Source organism: Morone saxatilis, unplaced genomic scaffold (assembly GCF_004916995.1).
Source record: "Morone saxatilis isolate NCDOM2014 unplaced genomic scaffold, NCSU_SB_2.0 Contig24, whole genome shotgun sequence".
NCBI classification, from domain to species: Eukaryota; Metazoa; Chordata; class Actinopteri; family Moronidae; genus Morone; species Morone saxatilis.
Genome location: NW_023339807.1, coordinates 11,332,342 through 11,346,896, shown reverse-complemented (window position 1 = coordinate 11,346,896; position 14,555 = coordinate 11,332,342). Strand labels below are relative to the sequence as shown.

The 14,555-nt window shown below is 39.8% G+C and overlaps 1 protein-coding gene across 1 annotated transcript in view; it reads left to right on the top strand.

The window, feature by feature from the left end:
- The window catches only part of LOC118336272 (collagen alpha-1(XIV) chain-like), a gene marked incomplete in the record, with an annotated part of 121,764 nt that overhangs the window by 36,943 nt on the left and 70,266 nt on the right, over window positions 1-14,555 (top strand). The window contains 14 exon segments of the mRNA XM_035672881.1: window positions 2,523-2,678; window positions 2,889-3,008; window positions 3,306-3,470; window positions 3,700-3,864; window positions 4,396-4,547; window positions 5,515-5,644; window positions 6,036-6,181; window positions 6,328-6,457; window positions 6,666-6,805; window positions 7,391-7,517; window positions 8,754-8,893; window positions 10,970-11,102; window positions 11,591-11,626; window positions 13,110-13,252. Coding sequence (XP_035528774.1) covers window positions 2,523-2,678; window positions 2,889-3,008; window positions 3,306-3,470; window positions 3,700-3,864; window positions 4,396-4,547; window positions 5,515-5,644; window positions 6,036-6,181; window positions 6,328-6,457; window positions 6,666-6,805; window positions 7,391-7,517; window positions 8,754-8,893; window positions 10,970-11,102; window positions 11,591-11,626; window positions 13,110-13,252 — 1,883 coding nt within the window.

Below are 14,555 nucleotides of genomic sequence, written 5' to 3'. Positions count from 1 at the left end.
TTTTTTTTTTTATAAATTGCTTGCGCAAAATAGCAGTAAAATTTCGCTGTTTTTCCAGCAATGGCAATGTATTATTTTACAGTTGATGACTGTACAGAGAGAACAAAAGGAAACACGATTATTAATAAAAGGTCTTGGACTAACCCAGGGAGCATTTGCAATTAGCCAGTATGGGCACCTGAACCACTAAAGCTAACATCTGTTTGTTGGAGCTATTGAACCTTTACCTCTGGCTGTCTTAATGCGAGCAGAATATTAATTAAAAAAAAACCCCTCCTACTGTGTTCAGTTTAAATTGATGATGAAAATATTCGAACCAAAGAGATTTTAAAAGCCTTTACTTTTGTCTGTTATCTTGGCCTTGCCGCAGCGGCCTGTTCCCTGTGTTTTTATTCAGTTTTCATAGCTGTGTTTTTCATATGTCAGGCCAACCTTTTTGTCTTAACTCTTAAGTAATTGAAATTCATAGAGTAGTTGGTTTTGGTGTCGGTGTATTCTGTAACGATAAGGCTCTATTCTACATTTATGTGTATGTTGCCGTTGTGTTCATAGGGTAGATATGTGATTTTTAGCCTGATTCGCGCACGGAGCTCTGTCCTGGTGTCTTGTACTGACCTGTTCGAATACTCTTCCTTTGTTTTCGGCATTTTGACTTGATCTGTTATGGCCAGATGGAGGAGAGGAAGAAGAACAACACTCGAAATACTGATGACAATTTTTGGTTTGCAAATGATTTTATTTTGTTGGTTATTAAATTTGACTGAGTGTTTTAGTGCGCAGGTGCTGGTTTTTCACATGTTTTGGAATTTCGCTATAAAACTATTTATACTCTTGTTACCTATGTAGGTTGGTATCTCTTTTTATAATCTCACTTTATTAGTCGGTGTTTTTTTTAGTTTTTCCCATTTGATTGTTCATATGGCGCGTACTTGTCAGCCAGTGCAGGTATGAGTGCGATTTTAGTTCATTGCTGCATTTAATGATTTGGTTTCAATACGGCGCATGCTCAGTAAGAGGACTTCTGGTGTGATGTTGTGATATAGAGTTAACTACTCTCGTTTACACTGGCTCTAGAATTGAGAAGAGATGAAGTTGAATAGAAGATAGTTGAAGGTTCTGGAATTGAGAGAAAGACGTGCGATAGAAGATATAAACGAACTGATTGGTTGTGGTTCGTGTGATGGTCTAGCTTAGTGTACGTTTGGCTTTTGCAAGTGGTGTCAGCCAAAGATGGCAATTTTTCGGAATGTGACTGGGCGTTTGTGCTGGTGCCGAAATAAGATAGTGAGGGAATATAACGGTGAAATGTTAGTGTTCATTTTTTTTTTTTTTTTTATAAATTGCTTGCCAAAATACAGTAAAATTTCCTTTTTTCCAGCAAATGGCAATGTATTATTTTACAGTTGATGACTGTACAGAGAGAACAAAAGGGAAACACGATTATAATAAAAGGTCTTAGGACTAACCCAGGACATTGCAATTACCCAGTATGCACCTGAACCACTAAACTAACATCTGTTGTTGGAGCAATTGAACCTTTACTCTGCTGTCTTAATGGACAGAATATTAAAAAAAAAACACTCCTACTGTGTTCAGTTTAAATTGATTGATGAAAATACGAACCAATTATATTCATTGAGTCATATGGTATCACTCGACTCTGTAATCTTTATCTTAACATTTTAAAGGTACTTTTATGGACAAAAATGCAGAGTATTTCACGTTTCCTACAGTCAGCACTGTGTTTTACTGCTTTTCTTCATTTAGACACAAATGTCCAACCTTATCAGCATCTTCTGGGTTATTCACTATTACCGGTGTAGACAGATAAGGGATTTATGATACAATGTTAAGTGGATGTATTCATTTATAGGGTATGACACCGGGCAGGATGACAAGATAAGCAGTTATGGAATTATGATAAATGAACTAATAAAAGTCTGTCTGTGTGTGTGCGTTAATAGGTGTGTGTGTGTGTGTGTATGTGACTGCTTTCACAATTTTGTCTCATTTCTGTTTCTGTATCATGTGGGAGGTTTCACATGTAACATTTTTCTTTCTCTTTCAGTCTTTCAAATGAAGTGAGTCAGTTTTTGGGATAATTTGTTAAGCGAGGAATTCCAAGAAAAAATAAGTTAGATAAAAAAGAACACCACAGAGTTCAAAGGAGACTCCCAAGACGCTATTTTTAGGGGGATTTATTTTACATGTTTTGTAAAGCCAGATAAGAAGAGCAGATGCAGGATGTGTGTTAGAGCTTGGTCAGTTGACTAAGGTTCAGATTGTGTGTTTGTATTTGTGTCATTTTGTTCAATAAAGAAAATCTGAAACCTGCAGACTTGTGAATGTATCGTATTTTCGGAGTTTTGTCTGAGAAACCTGCACATCAGAAGTAAAAGCATTTTATTTTCAATGGGAGTTATCTTTTCAATCATCTATTGATTAGTCCTTCATTCTGGCTGTTTGTCCCTGGCTGAGGTGAATGTGAATTCATGTGCGTCGGTCTCCTCTCCTTCTTTTAGTAGATCAGTTTGTGTGCCACACTGAGGCCATTGCAGACATCGTGATCCTGGTGGACGGCTCCTGGAGTATTGGTCGGCTTAACTTCCGGCTGGTCCGCATGTTCTTGGAAAACCTGGTCAATGCCTTTGATGTTGGCATCGATAAGACAAGGATAGGTGGGTCCCTGCTACTTCCCATCTTGAACAGATGGTGCACCATGGGACCAATATGGTCTATTGATGTTTGTTTAAATGTTTTAATTTCTTTAATACAGATATTTTACTCATTGTGTCAGAATATAGTGCTGTTTATGTATGGCTATTGTGTCTAAGTTAGCATATAATACAAGCAAATGACAAGTTGTGTTTATGTATATGTGTTTGTAGGTCTGGCTCAGTACAGTGGTGATCCCAGGATAGAGTGGCATCTAAATGCTTTCTACACCAAAGATGCCGTCATTGATGCCGTCAAGAATCTGCCATACAAAGGAGGAAATACTCTCACAGGTGCTGGATTTCACATATACTATCTTTTTTATGTTAACCTGTACTGGATACTAGTTTAACTTGTTAAGAATTTGTAAATAGAAAACTTTTCTTCTTTCCTTTTCTCCTTTTTGACTTTGTCTTTGTCTTACAATCTTGTACAAGCAAACACTACTTTGCCATTCTTCTCCTGCTCCTGTTCTTTTACACTTACTTATCTCTCTTGATTTGTTTTTAAAATCCTTGTCTCCTTTTCCACCTTGCTCCCCCTCTTTGTGTCTTCCTCCTCCTCCTGTGTCTCCCTATTTGTCTGTCCAGGCCTTGCGTTGACTTTTATCCTGGAGAACTGTTTCAAGCCTGAATCTGGCTCACGGGTCGGTGTACCCAAGATTGGGATCCTCATCACAGACGGGAAGTCGCAGGATGATGTCATACCACCTGCAGAGAGCCTGCGAAATGCTGGCGTTGAGCTGTTTGCTATTGGTGAGAATGTACAAACATAAACACACTCATGAAGAGCATTTGGCTGGTGGCTGGTGCTAATTTCCCACCCTGATCTGTGCCACAATGAGTTAAAAAAAACACTTGTACTTTGAACTAAACCTCCTCAATACTTTACTCCCCTACCGTGCTATCATATATTTATAAGGAGAATGCTTGTTAATCTCTACATGTAATGCTAACAATCATACATTTGCCCTTACCTTCCCAGGTGTGAAGAATGCCGATGAGAACGAGTTGCATTCCATCGCCTCAGAGCCGAGCGACACTCATGTGTACAATGTGGCCGACTTCAACATCATGAGCTCCATAGTGGAGGGACTGACTAGAACAGTGTGTGAACAAGTGGTGCAGCAAGACAAGGACATCAAGCAGAGTAAGGAGACAATGAGACAGAGGGACTGTGCAGCAGTTAAGCAAAGTATAAGTAGTCAAGTCAACAGTGATTACTTTGGCTTTTCCTAATGTTTCCTTAAATGACTGGTGTGAATAAACCCCTTTATATTTAGATAAAGCTTCAGTGGCTAGAGATGGTCGTATTTAATGCCAATTCTCTATTGGGAGGGCGGTTTCATGCAGCAGCAAAATAAAAATGGTATCCTGCTATAAAAAAAGTGATTATTTCAGGACACATTGTCTTCTTTCATTATGCTGATTTTTCCTCTAACAAGTTTCCATCTCTGTGGATATAAAGATGCAGGATGAAAAAACAAGAAAGGGGAAGTCTTTAAAAGGACACCATAAATCCAGTCTAATATGTTTTGATTATATTTCAACACTATCTCCTGTTACTCTGATCCTCAATGCGAGTAAGTTTTTCTACTTAAAAGTCCCTCACTGGTAGTGATTTATTTTAATCTGATGCAATCTCTTATCCTTTCCTTTTCGTATGCTTTTATTTCTTCAGAACAGACACCAGAGACGACGGGGGCACCACTTGACCTGGTGACATCAGAAGTAACGGCCCGAAGCTTTCGGATTTCATGGAGCCATGCCCCTGGATACGTACAGAAATATAGAGTGGTTTATTACCCTGCTCAGGGAGGAGAACCACAGGAGGTATATACTGTGTTTGCTAAGAGCACCATTACGTTTACTGTACTAAAAATGTGTCTTTAAGTTTAATTAGGAAAAGCTGAAGGATGTAAATATCCACCAAAAACAATTGTATCACTGTATGAAATTAACAAATACCCATATCATTCACACAGCTTACAAATCTAATGAAGTTCACTGTAACCTGAAACCTTTTCATGCATATGCATCGAAACAAAAGGAAGACTTAAAAAATACTAGATCAGGAATCTCAGAGAGGTGGGTCTAAGCCAGAGTAGACTCTGGTTTTCCATCATATTTACTACACCAATGGGAGTTACTGTATCTGAGGTCTTCTGGCAGGTATGGATTGAGCTCAGTTTTTCCCTGAGGCGCTGGTGGTATCATTCATCCATACCTCTCGCTCTCATCCCCTCCATTCACAAATCCCCTGAACATCCATGCAGGTAATGAAGGCTCGCTAGAAATGATACTCTGGCTGATCCAGGCACCTGCTTGATTTTTCCAGAACATTTGACCACAGAAACCATTAAATCTTTTGCTTAGCTGGGTTTACAGGGACCAGATGGTCTGGAGCCGCATGTGAGGAGACCTTTCCAGCTGGCTCAGCCCAGACCTAATCTGTATCACAACTGTCATCCATTCAGATCAGAATGAAAAAATATTATTTTGCTTTAGACGTTTGTGCTTTATCCCATTCAATAAATCGATTGTTTTTCCCTTGCTCTACCATTCTCTTTCAATCTCTCTTTCCTGCCCTGCCATCCTCTCTCATTCCTTTCTTCCATTTGTCATTTTCATCCTTCCCTATTTTATTGCCCCACTTTCCATTTTCACTGCCATTCTTTGTCCCCCTACCTCTCCCTCCTTTCCTTCTTCTCCCACCCATTTCCGCACCCCATTTCTTCTTTTCTCCCTGTGCCTTCCATCCATATTTCACCCTTCCCCCTTTCCTTCTCCTGGTCTCCAGGCGGTAGTGGACGGTAGTGAAACTTCAGTAGTGTTACAGCATCTCAGCTCTCTCACGGAGTACCAGCTGGCTGTGTTTGCTGTGTACGTTCAAGAGGCAAGTGAGGCTCTGAGAGGATCAGAAACAACCCGTAAGTTTATTCTTGCACACAAACACATGCAGAAATGTACTTACAAAACCTCACACCAATGCTTCAGTCAACATCTGAGATCACAAGTTAATAACAATGGCTTGAAAGTTTGACAGCTATGGAAACCAGACATATTGTAAATTATACACTCATAATACAGGAAGATGAAGTTCTTTTACACGTCCACTAAAGTTAACATCAATTAAATTCTATTAAATTGATTTATATGTTGCCAAAAATCCTGGCAAAACTGTGTGTTTTGAAACTCAAACCCCACAAAATCAACTCAAAAGACTAAATTTATTAGTATGAGTCCTCCTTAATTAAACTGTGCCGTATGTTTGTCTGTGTGTGGTCGTGTGTGTGTGTGTGTGTGTGTGTGTCTATGTAGTGGCCCTTCCCACAGTGACGGGCCTCCAGCTGTTTGATGTGACTCAGAGCACCATGAAAGCAAGATGGGACAGTGTGGATGGAGTCTCTGGCTACATGCTGCTGTATGCACCACTTTCAGTTGGTGGAGACTTGGATGAGAAGGAGGTATTGAAAGAAAGAAAAAGAAGAAATGAAAGATATATTGAACAGATGAATGCTTATTCAATTCATAGCTTTAAACAGTAACTGGCAGCTTAGAGTCCAAGGGCTTGTTTTAAATGCTTTATTTGTGCGTGTTTGTTTGTCTGCAGGTCAAGTTATCGGATGCAGTGACTGAGCTGGAGCTGGATGGTCTCATCCCTTACACTGAATACACCGTCACTGTTTATGCCATGTATGGAGAGGAAGCCGGAGACCCTATTACAAACCAGGAAACTACATGTGAGTAATGCACAAGCACACACACATACAGTGTACTTCTATCATTATGAGGGCCTTCATTCTGAATATTATTCTAATCTTAACTGTAAAAGCAAATTAATCCTCAAACAGTCCAAAAAAACTTTTAAAACTGGTTCTCACACAGCTAGAAGTGCAAGAGTTTACAAATACACACCAAACCAACATATTATCTCTCTCTCCCCCCCAGTACCACTGAGTGCTCCCAGCAATCTCCAGTTCTCTGACATCACTCACAACTCCGCCCACATCAGCTGGGACCCTGCGCCCAGAGGGGTTAAAGGTTACCGTATCATGTGGGTCAAGACAGACGGACTAGTCACTCAGGAGGTGTGTGTGACACACATGACATTGTGATTTTATGTCTTTAAGATGTATTTCTTCACTATCATTTTATTTGACAGCATTTTTAATCTTTGAGATCTGCATCAGTTTGAGTAGAGATGGGAAAAAGTGAAAAAAGAATATGGCAGGATAGAACAAAGGGGAGATTAATTGTAAGAATTGTTGTTCTTAGTATGAAAAGGTCAGACTAAAATGAATATTGAGCACTGACAGAAATCATCTTGAATAATAAACAGTTATTGCAATAGTGTGCATGTGCTTCAGCACAAGCTGTACAAACTCCTAAAACTTGCACATACAGTAAAAATTAGTGCTTGTGTCAGATGTGTTTACCAAACACTAGCAGCACATCCGTACACATTAATCCTGAAGTTTATTCTTTTGGAAAGCCTGGTCAACTTCCAATTACAGAGGCACTATTGTAAACAACGAGAACTAGAAGAAACTCTGTTAGTGGACGTTTTAGTGGGTTTGTCGCCCTTTTAGCTGACTGATTGAACTATTCTATGTTTGTATTGACATAACTGGGTTTTTGTGTGGATATGTCATGTGTCTTTGTGTGTTGTGCAGGTGGAGGTGGGAGATGTGAACTCTTATGACCTCAGTGATTTGACGTCTCTGATGGAGTACTCAGTGGCCATCTATGCTGTGTACGACGTGGGCCAATCAGAGCCGCTCACAGACGGATTCACTACCAGTAAGAAAAGCTTTTTGTCGCTTTTTGACTGTAAGGATACATTTGTTCTTTTGTTTTTTTATTATAGTTCAATTTGTCTTCCACAATGGTGTTATCACATTTACTATCGTCACCATCTCTACTGAAAACAATTCTGTCTCAATTTTCTTGAAAATAGTTGTATCAATACCATTAGAAGGCAAACCATTTCTCTCTTAGTGCCAAACGGTGTTGAATTTTATTACCCATACTGGTCCTTCTGCTATTTTGGCAGTCTGCCCATCTCATTTACACCTCAGCATAATAGCCCAGTCACATTAAAAGGTCATTTCACTGTCCCTTACTATTCTGTCACGCTAACAGATATTGATTTGTAGGAATATCCCTTTAAGCAACCAGCAGTTGGACTGCAGTGCTGAGTCAGCTAAAAGAAATGTATTTTTGGCAAGAAGCTATTAAACTACTCACTCTTAAGGGCCATGTTGATTTCTATTTATCTCCTGGCAAACTTTGTTCAATGGAGCAGGTTTAAGAAAGGGAGCTGGATTTGTTAGTTATTAGTTTGATGTGTTAGCACTTTTAAGGTTTTTTAGTGGAGAACTGTGAAATGGTGGGAACCTGCTTGATCAGACTTCACATCAAAATGCTGTGGTACAACAGAGTTACTGTAAGTTAGGATAATTGCTGAACAGTCAACTTAAGAACTGTTAACTTAAAAATAAATTGGCCCCTGCAGTCAGGTCTGTGATCGTGCCACTGAAGCTAGCTCATGGTTATGGGGCTTTTACCATACTACCTGTTGCATAGTGCACATTGGTATTTTAACTGTTTCATATTTTTCACTGTGAAACAATGACACAGTTTGATTCTTACTCTGGCTTGGTGCAACCAGAGTGTATTTTCAGTTTTTTTGCAGCTGCAGGTATTTGTGGAAACAAACATTCAGTGTTTTTACTAGCATTTAAAATATGTGTTGTTACACCACAGCAGTCATTTTTTCATGCACCATTTCCATGAAAATTACATCCTGCAGTTGCAGTGCCCGTCAAGCACCCACTGGTCAGTTCTTTGTCCATTGCCCAGTAGTGCAGGTCATATAGTGCTTATTGGGAAGCATACGGAGGAAAAACCAGTGCAGAATATTAGAATAAAATTAAGGGAAAATTGGAAGATTGTTAAAAAATGTGCAGCATGCAAATAACACTTAAGGGTAAAAGAAAAATGAAAGTGCAAATAAACTCTATCTCTACCTCTCAGCTCCAGTTCCTGGTCCTTTGAATCTGCGCTCCAATGATGTCAGCACTGACAGCTTCCAGGTCAGCTGGGATCACTCAGCCAATGACATCGTCCTCTACAGACTCACCTGGGCACCATTAACAGGTGGCGACACAAAGGAGGTCAGTACTAATAAAACACCGTATGTGGAGGTGTTTGTTTTTGGACATAGTTTTCTTGAAGATGTTTTCACCATCAAGACATGAAATGTGACAGTGAAGACAGATCATTGTCAACGCTTTAGGCATGAAACAAGAAATGTGATAAAATATTAAACTAGTTTATAATTGAGCATCAAAAGATAAATAACCTGCATGTATTGCTAATTTTTCCATTTAGCCAGGGGTCTACTTATTATCTCTATCTCCAGAGAAAGTGGCTGCACTCCATGTGCCCAGATAAAGGGGAGCCTGTACTCTATACACTGCATATAAGCTTAACTACACTACTGGTAGCTGGTAAAACCTCTGCCATAGCTAAGTATAAATAAATGCTAAATAAATCCAGAAATTAATGGCTTTGGTATTTTATTACCGTGATCTGGGGTTTAGAGACAGCTGGACGGCAGCGATAGAGCCCTTAGGTCCGTAAGAGTGTGTGTTTGTGTGTGTGCTCATGTTGTGTAAGCGTGTGTGTTTGTGTGTTTTTCTGAGAGTCATCAGAGCTGAAAATAACACTCTGGGGAGTTGGAGAGGTGGGCTGGTAATTCCGCCAGCATAGAGAAAGGGATACACGCAGCTTTTCTCTGTCTCTCACCCACATACTCTACACATGTCCACACAAACACACATTTACATCCTCCACCAACTGCTTTGTATTGTTATATCTGAGAGGAGATTAAACATAATACAATCAAACAGCCACACAGACACCGATACACAAACAGAGTAAAAGATTACAGATTAAAACTTAATGCTAAACTACAGATCCATGCGAAGAGTAAATTATATCGTTGTTGATCCTTTTGTTCCGTCATGCTGTTTTGAAAGCAAGTTTTGGGTCTTTCTGTGCTCTTTGTTAATCAATAAAATATCTGATTGACTCTACTCTTTAATCGGGCAAGTACCGCACAGGGCAATGCTATAAAATATAGAAATACGTCTGACTAAATGCAAGGAAATATACAAAGAACAGAGAGGGAATGAATCAATAAAGATAAACTTGCTCCAGTGAAAGCTCAAATGGCCGGCCCCACTGGTGAAATTTGCATGTAACTGTGCCTCAAAGAGCTCTGCAAGGTAACAAATTCCCGCACATAATATAGTTATTGAGTCATCTACAGTAAATTCCAATTTCAGTGTTGCTCTCCATGGAAGCAGGCTGTACTTTTGATGACCTCTTTGTATTTACCTTGGGGTCTGATTCCTTTCTGTGTCGTACAAATTATAGTGGTCGTTTGGAGTCCTGCAGCAGTACTTGATCCAACTGGCTGTTGTGTTCAGGGGAAACCACACATTTCTGAATTAGTCATATTATGATGATCATCTTTGTAAGTCTTACATTGGCCTTCAGTCAGATTGTATTTTGGTTTAACATAACAAAGTACTTTTAAATGCAGTGAACTAAATTTCTACAATTCATAATTTATTCAACGTGGTATTACAACCAATTCCCCATACAGTTTGTTTTCATAGACACCAGCTTTTTAAAATATGCACCACCATTTCCTGCTGTTTTCATGACTGAAATTACGAGCACTGAGGCGATTTGTTATTTTATGGTTTTAGCAGCTTTCTCTACTAAAATTCAGTGATGACCTTGGTTTTGAAAGTCTGGTGTTGCACTTAGAGTATAAATAATCTTGTCAGACTGTTGGTGAATGCCCAGATTTCTATCACATCTTGAGGGGAATTTAGGAAACTCTTCTTATTTATTTTCTTTTAGCAAATATAGTAGCAACAAATGAAGCTACAAAACAGAAGAAGATTACCTAAAATGTTAACATCATATTGTGAAACACAACATGACAAAACGTCATTTAAAATGGGAAGAACTTATTAGGTTTTGCTTGTTTTTATAGTTTTCAAGTTCAAGTTGGTAATACAGACACCTTTAAACTCAGATTATAGCTCTGGATGAAAGTGTGACATTATAAAGATTCAATGACAACTGTCCTTCATAATACTGTTCAGTTTACTGTTCAGATATTGTCATATAAGTCATATGAAACTAAGAATATGTGTGTTTCTCTGCTGTAGGTGGTCTTGAGTGGAACTGATAACAGATACAGCTTAAACGGTCTGAGTCCATCTACAGAGTACGAAGTTATGCTGACGGCCGTATTCAAGGACGAATCCGAGAGTGACACTGTCTCTGTTATTGATACCACATGTAAGTGACAATAGCCTGTTTGACTGGCATGTATAGCTATTTTGTTACTTGGTTACTAGGCAGTCTGGGTATTTCAAATCTAATCAACAAAAAACTTGCCAAAAGTCAGAATCTAAAAACTTCCAGAGATGAGAGAAAGAGACGAGTGTAATTTCATAAATTAAGATCCCCTTGGTTGCACTGATGTGGAAATTAGCCTGTGACCTAACTAACCCTCTTCACCAAAGTGCCATTGTCTGCTGAGAATAGTCCAATCACACATACCTTTTAAGATCGTAAAATTACCATTTCTGAGTTCAAAGCAGAGCTCTGCATGAGTCTATTTGCATTGATTTGTTTGTCACAGCTTATCTCAGAAGACAAAAATCTATTTTCCCATCAATGATTTGTTATGTATTTCTATCTAATTGCCTTAGTTATTGATACAGAGAGTTGTTGATGAGATTTTCTATCCAATTATCTGATTTATTCTCTCTGTATTTCTCCAGTGGCTGTGGCAACAACGATTGCTACCACAACCACAGGTAAGAAGTGTCCAAATTGCTTTTGTGTAAAATTCCAAAATGTTTGTTGTGAAAGTGTTCAAATCATTACACTCTCAATATTGCACATGATTACAGTTTGATAGCTGATTTTTGGGCTGTAAGGCAAATAAATGTGAAGCAACCTGTCTTGACATCGTCATTGTATGATAAAGCCAAAAACCTGAACCTTCATACCTTTCATAACCTGAAACAATGCGATACGGTTGGACATGTCATGTTGGATTAAAATTGTACCATTAAATGCATTTGTATTTATTATTTTAGTCATACTAAAATACAAACCTTAAGAGAGTTTCTTTAAACAATTTAGCTTGCATGTGTCCAGTGGCCCGCAGGCTAAGTTCAAGCGGTACTTGCTTTACAAAACTATCCTGGCAGACAAACTGGCCAAATTTTAATCATGATTCAGGCCAAAGCATCTGTCTAGAAAGTCTACTGCCATTGAAATGTGAAAAGGTCTACCATTCGCCAGTGCATGCTGATGCTGCCAGAGTGCAACCACAGTTCTAGCAAGTTCCCGAAGCAGAGTTTTTGGTCTTTGTTGCTCATTCAGTTTCAGGAAGCAAACCAGAATTACTGAGGACTTAGAAAAGCTCCACACTGTCTGTTCTGACTAAGGTTGATGAATGCAAAACTGTAACCCAGATAACATTCTCTAGCAGGATGCGCCTTATTAAAACCGTTTGGAAGATCTTTTGCGATTTTATACGTGTGTTTACCAAGTTGGCTTCACCCAGAAGACTGTAGTTCAAACTTCATTATCTCAGAGGCGACCCGGAGGCCATCTGGATTGTGTTTTGTATGAGGGGCAGGCTACAGCTAAGTCGACAGTCAGAGCAGTTTCACCACTCACAGCTCTAAAATCTTAAAAAGCAACATGTCTCAGTTACTTAACTCCCTGTCCTCGCTATCCTAGAAACTTTAAAACAGCACACCTGCTTTGTTTAAAACTTTTAAGTGCTCCTGTGAATCACAACTTGTGGTTTCACAAAAGTGGCCGACACAAAGAGAGCAACAGAGTCTCCTCTGCTTGGTTCGTAGTTTAAGGCTGCATTATGCATGGAGCCCTCACGCTGATTTCTATCCACTCAGGACTGCATAGACTTTAAAACATGCCTACTCGGTTTAAAACCACCATCAAGATTGATTAAACAAAAAATAAACAAAAACATTTCAAACGCTGTTTTTAAACTAAGTAGTGTTGCTGAGAAAAAAACAATCTGGGCCAGATTTTACTGCAACTTCATCCAGCACCTCACAGCTGTCTGAGCATGTTGGCACTTTGACAGTAGCCTTTATGATTTTCTTTTAGCATACTGGCATTTTGACTGACACTTTCCTAATCCACAATTTACCAATCCACATTAAAAGTGTGACGAAATCGCAGCTCAAGCCAAGATTTTGCATTTGTGTTTGATACATAAATCCTACAGTAACTGTTGTCTGTGATGTGGTGTGACAGTGGCACGTCAAGCTGTGAGAAACCTTCAGCTGAGTGACGAGACCACCCAGAGCTTAGAGGCATCATGGGAGCTGGAAGACCCCCACGTGGAGAGCTACAGGGTCACCTACGCCGGCCTTGCGGGCGACCACAAAGAGGAGTCTGTGAGTTGATCAAGTTGTGAGCTGTTACTGTAAAAGCCAAATCATTTACACATAATTAAGTACAGATTTCTTTCTTTTAAGAGCTTTTTTTACATCCCTATTACATAGTGTCTAAAGTCACTCTCCAATGGTCCTCTGCCACATTCAAACACAGCTCTCAAACACTAGCATGTAAACACACACAAACGTCTCCCCTGGTGAGTTGTGAACGCTGATTATATGGAATAGACAAAACTGGAGTTGTGTTTGGAGGAGGATCCTTGTTATTTCACACCTCCAGCCAACTGGATGGCACTGCAGCGGTCAGTGTCGGGTCATCTACTCCAATCAAAAAACTGATTACACTTTTAGTCCCGGTCCACTCGGCCTCTCCTTCCTGATTCCTCTCTCTGTGTTAAGAGCCCTTGAGCTCAGTGCCGTGTACTGACCCTGATCACTGATGCACATACACACACACAGACGTGCACACACACGTACTCGGCCTCTCCCTTCTTCTCCTTCTGTCTCTCTGTTTTTCTGTTTTCCCCTCTTCTCTTCTCTTCTCTTTGCGCCACCCTCCCCTTACTTCCCCCCACTCCCTCCCTCCCCTCCCCCCCTCCCCCTCCCTCCTGTTTTAATTTCCCAATGTGGTGTCAGAGCAGTAGAAGATGGAGAGGCCAGGCCAAGCCAGAAGACATTCCATTATCTTTTCAGCAGCCATTTACCTCACTGGGAGCAGAGATGGAGGGCAGCAGAGAAAAGAGCAAAAGAAACAAAGAGAGGTGGAAAAAGAAACAATAGCTAAACAAAATGGAAGAAAGGCTTAAACCTGTCCGCCAGCTGATAGATAAGAGTTGTTTCAGGTCGTGGCTCTTTCTAAAAGTTTGATGTTTGATGTGAACATGTGTGAGAGACAGATAGAGGGCAAGACAGACAACATGGATAAGTCTGTGTGTTCTGTAAGACGGTTGTGTGTTGATGTGTTATTTATTTAAAAATGATTGAGTGTGTGCCTTTCCGCTCTGACACTGGTAGGTGTTTCAGCACCACAGTCAGAGTGGACAGCTCCTCCCTTCTCATTGGCTGGAACAGATTCACCTGGCCTTCCCTTAACGCACCTTTCTATCTCTCTCCTCTCTGAGGATCAGTGCCGTTAGGAGAAGGTAATCTCTCTGCTGTCCTTTATGTTGAAGTCTTGTTTTGGCAAGCACATGCTTAAAGAACAGACAGATGAATGTTAGAAGCCTTTCTGATGTGCACATCAACTCATGTTTTGGTTTATACACCGATTAGCATAATCACATAACATTATGACCACCTGGGC